General features: G+C 34.8%; 1 protein-coding gene across 1 annotated transcript in view; it reads left to right on the forward strand.

The window, feature by feature from the left end:
* Positions 1-7,870, forward strand: part of LOC149831748 (uncharacterized) — a 32,583-nt gene extending 24,713 nt beyond the window's left edge. The window contains exons 6-10 of the mRNA XM_090014094.1: positions 6,341-6,386; positions 6,503-6,590; positions 6,745-6,802; positions 7,279-7,340; positions 7,648-7,870. Of these exons, the coding sequence (XP_089870220.1) occupies positions 6,341-6,386; positions 6,503-6,590; positions 6,745-6,802; positions 7,279-7,329 (243 nt within the window). The 3' untranslated portion in view covers positions 7,330-7,340; positions 7,648-7,870. The remainder of the gene's footprint in view (positions 1-6,340; positions 6,387-6,502; positions 6,591-6,744; positions 6,803-7,278; positions 7,341-7,647) is intronic.
* The last annotated feature ends 3,027 nt before the right edge of the window (positions 7,871-10,897 follow it).

Here is a 10,897-nt window from a genome sequence, read left to right on the forward strand (position 1 = left end):
GAGGAAACTTCTGACTTAAGATTAAGAATACATACCTAGTAAAATCATCAATAAAAGTTACATAATACGAGTAACCACCTTTAGACATGATCGGGGAAGGACCCCATACATCCGAGTGCACCAATTCAAAAGGTCTTGTTGAGACAAAGGTTCTATTTGGAAATAGAATATATATTTTTCCCAATAATACAATCTTTGCAAGTCATATCTTTTTCATTACAAAATTTGTTCCCAAAAAGAAAAAGATACATTTTAAAATAGCTTGGATGTCCAAGTATTTTATGCTAAGTTTCGATACCCTTATCTTGGACATACACACAAAAAGAGTTTAAAGGAAGAAAAAAAATATCCATAAAGTAAAGATCTCCCCTTTCTATGCCCTTGCCGAATCCGCTTCATGGACTAGAGTTCTTGCACAAAACAACCATTAGATGAGAAAGATATTTTACATCCATGGTCGGTATTTTGAAAAATGGAAAAAAAGTTTAAATTTAGTTTGGGAACAACTCTAACTTTTGAAACCATTTTTTTTTTGAAAATTTTAATAATATAATGTTCCTATATTCTTAAATTTCAAAATGGTTCCATCAGCCGTAGAAACACAAGATAAATTCAAATTATGCATATATTGGTTAAGGCATTCTCATGGAGAGTCATATAGAAAGATGCTCTCAAATCTAGAATCCAAGAGTACGTACTGGGTGAGGATGCAGAGGCAATAGCGACACCCGATGTAGAAGAAGTTTCATTGAGAATTTGTTGAAGTGCCATGAATATTTGTCCAAGTGTGTCTTTAAGATCTTCTTCACTTTTGCCTTCTTCTTCCTTCTTGGGAATAAATTCTTCAACAGAAACAACATTATAATTGAATGTTGCATTTAACTTTAGTCAAGCAGGTTTAATGTGACCTGGCTCATTACAATGATGACAAATAATCATTTTTCTTCTTCCACTATAGTTATTATTATTACTATAGTTATTTTGCCTCTCAAAGTGTGGAGGCTTATAGGTCTTGACATGGTGGCCGGGTTTAGATACGACAAAGACTTCATTAGAACTCTTACTCATACTAAGACGAGTTTCTTCTTGGATGATTTCGGCAATAGCATTTTCTAAAAGAAGAGTAGATCTATGTAGGAGACAAGACCTAACTTGCTCAAATTCGGGATGAAGCTCAAATGGAAATTGAAAAAATTGCTCTTGTTCCATTTGTTTTTGCCTAAGTTTCACGTCTTCAATAGTAACCCACTTAGGCTCGAAGAGTGCTAGTCCATCTTATAGGAGATTTAAAACACTATAATAATCTTGGATACTCATTTGACCTTGTTTGGTGGTCTTAACCTTTTCTTGCAAGAAATATGCTCTAAGATCCTTTTGGGTATACATACCCTTCATGGAAAACCAAGCTTCATTGGCTTTGCGAAATTTTGCAATGTTAACAGATACCTTAAGTTTCACGTTGTTCATGAAACCTTGCAAGAATTTTCGCATGGTTACTTTCCAAATGTTCTACTTGTTTATGATATCTTCAATAGCCTTGGTGTGAGTATTTCCCTCTAAGGCTTTCTCTTGATTTCCTTCTATCTTTGTGAGCTTGAGTTGGGGTTTGGGAATAATACCCATTACATAACCCCAATGCTTTTTTCCTTTGAGATTGTTTTCCATGGCTGAAGTCCATATCATGTAATTTTTACCATTGAACTTGAAGAAAAGATCAATCTTGGTTTCCATAGCATGAGCAAAAGATGAAAGAAGTGAAAAAGAGAGGATGTTGTCACAAGCACACCCTCTTGTCGAAAACCTTTCTCGTTCAAGAACACTATGACTCTGATACCATGTAATCATTTTGACCATAGATCCCTTAAGGGTCCTTTAAATTACATTTTAAGAAAATAAAAAATAACTATTTTAATAAACAGTTTTATTACATGAGTGAAATGGCAAAAATGCCCCTAATAGCATATACCTATATAACTGAAAATAAACATATATATATATATTATAATGAAACACTAGTGCAAAGAACAATGTCACAAAGTGACTAAAAGAGATCCACAAGTATACAAACAAGAAGCCACTAAAGCACAAAATACAATAAACCACAAAGGGGCAAGTGACAAACCCACACATGAGAGAGAGAGAGCTGAAAATATAAAGAATCTATTATTGAAAATGCTTTAATAAGCATTACAGTATGGTGGGGCAAGACCCCTTATTTATACAACAAATGGAAGCAACGGGGCTCCCATAGAGTCGTTGGGAGCCCCTCCAACGGTCACAATGGTCATATTTGTGACCGTTGGAGAGGGTCCCAATGACTCTTATGAGGGCCCATTTCAAAAAGATAAAAAAAATAAAAGAAAAAAATATAATAAAAAACAAAAAAAGGTCCTTAAGACATGCATAGTTATAAGTGAAAAGACTAATTTGCCCCTAGTGGGTATTACAATATATATATATATATATATATATATATATATATATATATATATATATATATATATATATATATATATATATATATATATATATATATATATATATACGCCCCCCCTCAAACTGACAATTGGATCACCGAGAGTTTGCTTAGGAGAAAGTAGAAACGGGGTGATGGCAAGGCTTTGGTGAAGAAATCTGTTAGTTGATACTCTGAAGTAATATATGGTGGTTAAATGGTGCCCCGCAAAAATTCATCTCAAACATAATAATAGTCCTTCTCAATGTGCTTTGTTCTTTTATGGAAGGTGTGATTGCTAGCAATGTAGATAACACTCATATTGTCGCAAGACAACTTCAGCGGAATAGAGATAATGACTCCTATATCTTTGAGCATACTTCTCAACCAGACAAGTTCAGTGGTAGTTGTGGTCATCATCCTATACTCAACCTCCGTGGAAGATATAAACACCTTTTGTTGTTTCTTACATCTCCAAGTGATTAATGATTCTCCATGAAAAATGCAATAACCTGTTGTAGAAATGCAATCATTGGGGTTACCACCCCAATCAGAGTCAGTATAAGCAATTAAATTAGGAGATGAAGAGAAAGATAAGAATAGTTCTTTGGTTATGGTTTCCTTCAAATATCTGATAATTCTCATGACGGCAACCATATGAATGGTAGTAGGGGCATTTTAAAATTGACTTGCACTGTGAATAACATGAGTAATATCTGACTTGTTAATGGACAAATATGTTAGTGATCCAATCAGTTGACGATAAGGAATGAGATTTTCTAAAGGAGTTCCATCATTGACTCTCATCTTAGCGTTAATTACTTCTGGAGTCTCCACTTTCTTTCCGTTAGTTAAGCCAGACTTGGAAATAATATTTGATGCAAGCTTCATCTGAGACAGAACATATCCTCGAGGAGAATATGCAACTTCGATTCCTAAAAAAATACCTTAGAAATTCAAGGTCCGACATATCAAAATTGTTTTTAAGAATATTTTTAATAAGCTCGATGCCCTTTTTATCACTCCCAGTGACGATCATGTCATCAACATATAATAATAAAATAGTTATGTGATCACGTGCATACTTAACAAAAAGAGTAGTATCAATATAACAAGAGGTAAAACCATTATCAAGAAAATTTTACTAAATCGATCATACCAAGCTTTTGGGTCTTGTTAAGACCATAAAGAGCTTTATTGAGTTTAAGAATTTTTCCTTTCTCAATCTCAAGACCCGGCGAAGGATCCATATAGACTTCTTCATAAAAGTTTAATTTAAAAAGGCATTTTTAACATCAAATTGATAGATAGGCCGTTGTTTAATAGACGCTAAGGTTATTAAGATTCTTATACTAGTCATCTTAGCAACTGGGGTAAAGGTTTCCTCATAATCAATTCCATATTCTTGTGCATACCCTTTAGCAACTAACCTAGCTTTGTATCTTTCTAATATCCCATCACTCTTGGTTTTGACTTTATAAACCTATCTATATCCAATAACCTTTTTTCCTAAAGGAAGAGACACAATTATCGAAGTGTTAACTTTGTTGAGTGCTTCTAACTTAAGTCTCATGGCATCAATCCAATGTGGATGTTGCTTAGCTTCTTTAAAATTTGAAGGCTCATGATAGGAATGGATCATCATTAGACAAGTTCTATAATTTGGAGAAAAGGAATCATATGACAATTTTTTGAGGAGGTCTATTATTCCTATAAGATAGCCTAGGTAGGGATTCTTCAACTTGATCTTCTAAATAAATGTCTTGAGAGTATATATTGAAGGCATTTTGATGTTCATTGCCCTCTCGCTGAGTATACACATGTATATCATTGGGATTCTCATTGTGAGAATGATCATTTTGATAATAATTGTCATCATCACAAATAGTATCATTAAAATCTTTAGACTTATTTTAGGCAATAAGTCAAAGAGGAAAGAATAGTCAATTTCTTTCTTAGATTTTTGAAACTCAAATCTATTTTGTTCTTCAAGAAAGGTTACATTTCTTGAAACATAAAGTTTGTTATTTTTAATATCATAACATTTATACCCCTTTTTATTTTCACCGTAGCCAATAAAAGCGTATTAAAGAGCTTTTGGTGAAAGTTTAGCTTGTCCTTGATAAAGAACATAACATTTACAATAAAAAAATCTTATTCTTTTAAAATCCGGAGACATTTTGAACATTTTTTAAAAGGAGAAACATTTTTTAAGGATGAGTATGACATCCGATTTATAAGATAAGTTGCGGAAAGAGCGACTTCAACCCAAAAGTTCTTTGAAACATTTTTAGAGACAAAAGAGTTCTTGCTGTTTCAATGAGATGCTTATATTTTCTTTCGTCAAGACCATTTTGTTGAGGAGTTTTAAGACAAAATCTTTGATGAATAATGTCATTTTGTTTAAGATAGTTTTGAAATTCATTTAACATGTGTTTACCTTCAGATCTAAAAATGGATATGTTGTTTTGAAATTGATTTTGAGTAAGGATATGAAATTCTTTAAAGATAGAGAAAACATCGGATTTGTTTTTAATAAAATAAACCCATGTGTATATAGTAAAATCATCATTAAAGACAAAATAGTATGAATATCCTCCTTTAGACATAACGGGTGCCGGTCCCCGTACATCCGAATGTACTAATTCAAATAGTCTCTTGAAAATAAAATTACTATGTGGATAAGGAAGAGAATGCATCTTTCCAAGGATACAATCATTGCATGTAAATTATTTTTCATTATAAAATTTTTCTAAAAAAGGAAAAAGATACAACTTAGAAATATTAAGGTGACCAAGCCTCTTATGCCAAGTAACAATATCTTTAGATTGGACTGTTAATTTGTAATTCATATATATATATATATATATTGTAATACCCACTAGAGGTAAAATAGTCTTTTTACATATAACACATATTCTTTTGAATATGATTTCCTTCTTTTCCTTCTTTTTCTTTTTTTTCTTTTTTGTCCTGGGTCCATTTAGTTGGACTTTGATGACTTGGTTCCTTTCACGGACACAATAACTGTATTCATTTAATTTGGGACTCACCAAAGTGGGGCTTTGGATTGGTCTCACGAGATTCCCAGTTGGCCAAGCCTTTTGAGCTGATGACGAGTGTTATGAGTTTCCAAAACTTGGACTGACTGTGTCTTGTTAATGCGCAAGTTTAGGAATCTCAACAAAGATTGGTCGATGATGTGGTAGGTAATTCTAGTTTATTCTTTATATTCCTCCCTTTTGTATTTTGGCTTTTGATGAACATATATGTATTCTGAACTTTGTCTCTTAATTGTATTTAAAATTTAAGGTGATATATTTAAAAAATTTCTTTTGCTTGGTGTTCATATTTAGGGATGGCAGTGGGGCGGGGCGGGGGACAAGGTTTCCACCCCCGCCCCGCCTCAAAATTTTATCCTCCACCCCCGCCCCGCCTCCGCGGTGGGGATGGATTTTATCCTCCACCCCCGCCTCCATCCCCGTTTCATACCCTTCATCCCCGGTCCAAACGGGGATGAGGCGGGGCGGGGCGGGGATATTGCGGGGAAAAGTGGTCGGGGCGAGGTTGGGGCGGGGATCGTGGCGGGGACGGGGCGGGGCGGGGAAAAGTGCACGTCCACCCCCGCCTCCATCCCCGTTTCATACCCTTCATCCCCGGTCCAAACGGAGCGAGGCGGGGCGGGGCCCCGCTTTCCCCCGGTCCACTGCCATCCCTATTCATATTGAAAACCCGTTAGTCATTATGGTTTGCTCTGTTATAAGAATAAGCATCCTTTTACATGTAAACGAGAGGCAAGGGCATTGAACTGATGCATCTGCTTTAAGTATGATTTTCTAGTGAATGTATACTGTATGTTGATGGTTGCATGTTCTTGTTTACCAGGTTCATGAGCGGAATGACACTCGTGAAGTGGACGTACTAACAAAAGGTTGCCACATTTATGATTTCTGAAATCTAAAAAAAGGACCTTCTTAATGACCAGGAATGGATGGTTTCAAATGAATGTTTTCCTAATAAATGTACTCTCTTTATTTAATTTATCAGGGGATAACAATTTTGGAGATGATAGGCTTTTATATGCCCATGGCCAGCTGTGGCTTCAGCAGCATCATATCATGGGCAGAGCTGTTGGGTAAGATATTATATACTTAAAATTGGATTGAATTTTCTTTAGTAAATAATGCAGAAGGCTACATCTCATTTTGTCAATGTGGTTAGCAGTGTTATTTTTCAGTGCCTGTATAATTTATTAACAGTATCACTGAAATTCTTGGTTAAATGGGCAGGTTTTTACCATATGTTGGCTGGGTAACAATTATCATGACTGAAAAGCCCATTATCAAGGTTCGCTATCTTCTTTTTCTTGATTTTTTAATGCTATTAGCTTTGTCCTTGAAAATAATGATGGCAAGACTGCCAAGGCATATTCTGGCAAATGAATTGTGTAAGCCGGACGTACTTATGCTCATTCCTGTGGCAATTTTCCCCCTTTTTAATATATGCATTTAACAACTGAGGTGTCAAGTGAGATACTTTTTGAAACGTTGGTGTCTTCTATACCGATCATTTTCATGTCTTGACTTACTCGGCAAAATTAGAAAATTTCAAAATTTTTTTAGGGCTTCTGTTTATTTTTTGGATAGTGTCCTTAGAAACCACGGTAGTTGTCCTATTGAAGCGGCCCTTGTATCTCAAGCGGACATTAGGAAAGGCGAACAAAAACAATAGTTTGGCATTTCAAGCAAGGTTGATCATCTGTGCCACTAGTCTAAAGTAAGGCTTATGCATCTCAATTTTAATTTGTTGTCCATTTTTTGCAGTATCTGCTCATTGGAGCCCTAGGATTGCTGGTTATAACATCTAAAGAGTAGAAGCATGACAGGTTTGTTTGGCATTACACGTTTGTGAATTTCTTTATCTAGAAATACATGCTCTCTTCTATGAAACTTTTGCGCTCGAAACAATAAGAGTTTGCTTGTTTTGGTGAATATGTGCACTTCTAGATTTGAGTCTCATTTTTCAGTTTCATATTCATTCTCTCTCTCCTTTTTTTTTAATGAAACAAATCTGAGACATAAAGTTGCTGCTACACTAACCATAAATATATTGGTATTTGGTGTTTGTACTTCATGTGGATGGTGAATTATTTCGTGTAAACTGTTTTGATACTGGTCTCCTTTGAGTTGCAGGTAAGTCGGTGGTCAAGTACTTAGAAATGGAAGTTGTCAGGAGAGCAAAAGTTTGGTAGTTGTTGAGTGTTTTTTCTTAGGTCCTCATTTTTTGTAATCCTCAAAATTGAGAAGCTTTTTCAATTATGCTCTGGTGCTAAGATGTTTCTAGTCGTCTATGAATTTATACTTTCAATAGAAAAGACACAGGTAGGTAGGGGCTCCTTTTTGGCATCTAGCCCAATCCTCTTTGCAGTGTATGACTTGCATTTTTTCTATGGCTTGGTTGGAGTGGCTTATCTCCGCTAAAGAATTCAGCTGGGTATCTTTTGGGTTACTCATTTTTTCTGTTTTTTCTGATTTATTACCCACATCTGGGATTGAAGGCCTGGTCGCTCTGGCTCAGCCTGCCATACCTAGGATCATCGTCTCAGAGGCGGAAAACTCTGAGGTTAGGATGGGTTATTCAGTTAGTCTTTGTATGTGACCTATGGATTGTGGTGTTGCCCTGACATACACATAAACTTGATTCAAGGCAACTACATAAGCTTGAATTCAGGTGGTGGGGCTGAGAGATTGCCGCCCTGGTATATGACCTATCTTAAGTAGTTAAAACCTCTGGGCCACCCCTCTTGCCCTTCAAGGAGCCTGTTGCTTCGACCCTAAGATCAAGGACTTGCATCCCGGGTATCAAACTCTTAATGTCCTTTAACTTGAATGCTTAAGCCGACCCACCTGTCTTTCAATTTGAATGCCTTAAACCGACCCGCCTAGCCAGGGTCTACCCTTGTGGTAGGAGTTGAACCTTGATGAAGGGATTAGCGCCTTCTCCCCAAGCTCGCTGCCACCCAGGTGACCTGGGCGGGTGTTACCAACCTGTAGAGATGTAAAAAATTGAATTTCTGTTTGGATTGGGTCGACACTGAATCCCACATAATCAATTATGTCCTAACCTGATCTGGTTTTGGATTTGCAACCATAATCAGCTTCAGGTGTTTGGTTGAGGTTCAGATGTTTTAGATTTGGATATCAGTCTTGAACCAAAACTCTTTGTCTTAGCTAATTGGATCTGGGAGGGGTCACCTACCTAAATCCGAACTTTGATCATCTCATGTAGACGAGGAAATGGGCCTGGGTCACACCCGCTTTTAGCCCATGTCAATATCCTTCTCAGAGGGTGTGGCCTACCATTTGGAAAAAGGCCTGGATGTGGTGGGTCTTAAGAGGTATACCCACTGGGTTTGGATTTGGTCTTGGATATAGGCTCATACACGTATGGGCCCTTAATTCGGACTCTCCCTCTCACTAGAATATGAGAAGTAAAAATATGGGCATTTTCAACATTTGTTTTGCAAATTCAACCACGTGGATGTGCTTGGCATAGAATTTGCTAGGAATCAACCATTGGGTTGTGTATTTTTGAAGAGAAAATGTGATTTTTGAATGCTTGAATATTTATGAAGATTATGAGCCATTAATTTTAAAACCTTAAAATGCATCAAATTTAGACAATTCAAAACCGGGTTCTTATAAAACCAACCATATAGATCACATGTACTGTTAGATTCAAGAAAAAAAAGCAAAAAATCCATGAAAATCATGGTTCCTGCATTAGTTCTCATATTTTTCAGTTCTCATATCCTTGTATATATATATATATATATATATATATATATATATATATATATATATATATATATATATATATATATATATATATATATATATATAGTCACTAGAATATGAGAACTAAAAATATGGGTATTTTCAGCCATTTTTTTGCAAATCCAATCATGTGTATGTGCTTGGCATGATGAATTTGCTAGGAATCAAGCATTGGATCATGTATTTTCGATGAAAAATGCAATTTTTGAATGCTTGAATATTTATGATGATTATTAGCCACTAATTTTAAAGCCTTAAAAAAATCTCATTTATGCATCAAAATTGAATGATTCAAGAGTGGGTTCTTATAAGACCAAGCATCGGTGTGGTTGAATTCAAGAGAAAAGAAAAGAAAATCTATGAGAATTGCAGTTCACATATGAGTCACTAAAATATGAAAACTGAAAATATGAGAATTAATGCGTGAACTGCATTTTTCATAGAGTTTTTGTTCTCTAACTGTAGAGATGTGATCTACATGCTTCATTTTATAAGAACCCACTCTTGAATCATCCAATTTTGATGCATAAATAAGATTTTTTTATGCTTTGAAATCAATGGCTCATAATTATCATAAATATTTAAGTATTGAAAATTCATATTTTCATCAAAAATATAAGATCCAACAGTTGATTCCTAGCAAATTCACCATGCCAAGCACATCCACATAGTTGGATTTACAAAAAAAAATATTGGAAATGCCCATATTTCTAGTTTTCATATTTCAACATATTCTAGTGATTATTTATGTATATACATATGATTGTCCAACCAAAAGAAGGTCCAAAATCTACAATAAACGACGATCGGACGACTCCCCTTCTCCAATGCTTGAGCATCTCATCTATTGAAACTCGTATATTTATTTTTTATAATTTATTTAATAAAAAACATGTTTTACATAAAGACTTTATGACATATAGGCATGTTTTTCAAAACATGAAAAATCCACAGCTTACAGTGTATTTAAAACTTTACATACAAAATATTGTGGGCAGTTGATTTTTAGTGATTTCAAAAACATATCTTAACATCGAAAATTCATAATCCAAAACTTATTGTTCACTAAATAAATGATAAAAATTCAATGTATAAAGTCCGATCAATAAAAAAAACCAAGTTGTTAGAGAGGAAACATCATCAATTATCATTGGTTGTAGATTTTGTATTTAAAATCAATTCCATTCAATCCATTGAAATGACCAAAATATCATTAAAAATAAAAATATCTTTCATATTACAAAGCTTTTATTGAAAGAAAATAAAAAAAGTCAAATACATTTAATTTGCCTTTTTTTAGACATATACAAACTTTTATTTAGTGTTTATGCACCTCAAGTAGGTTTAGATGATTCTATTAAGCGTCAATTTTGAGAAGATTTAGATGGAGTAGTACAAAGAATATCTTATGGAGAAAAGCTTTTCATCGGCGGTGACCTTAATGGACATGTAGGCATTAGTAGGGATGGATTTGAAAGTATCCATGGAGGCTATGGTATAGGGGAAAGAAACGAAACTGGAGAAAGGATTTTAGATTTTGGTTTGTCCTATGATATGATCTTAGCAAACACTTGGTTTAGGAAGAGGGAGTCTCACCTAGTAATAT

The sequence above is a fragment of the Nuphar pumila genome, chromosome 7, assembly GCF_984573655.1.
Source record: "Nuphar pumila chromosome 7, dmNupPumi1.hap1.1, whole genome shotgun sequence".
Classification (NCBI taxonomy): Eukaryota; Viridiplantae; Streptophyta; class Magnoliopsida; order Nymphaeales; family Nymphaeaceae; genus Nuphar; species Nuphar pumila.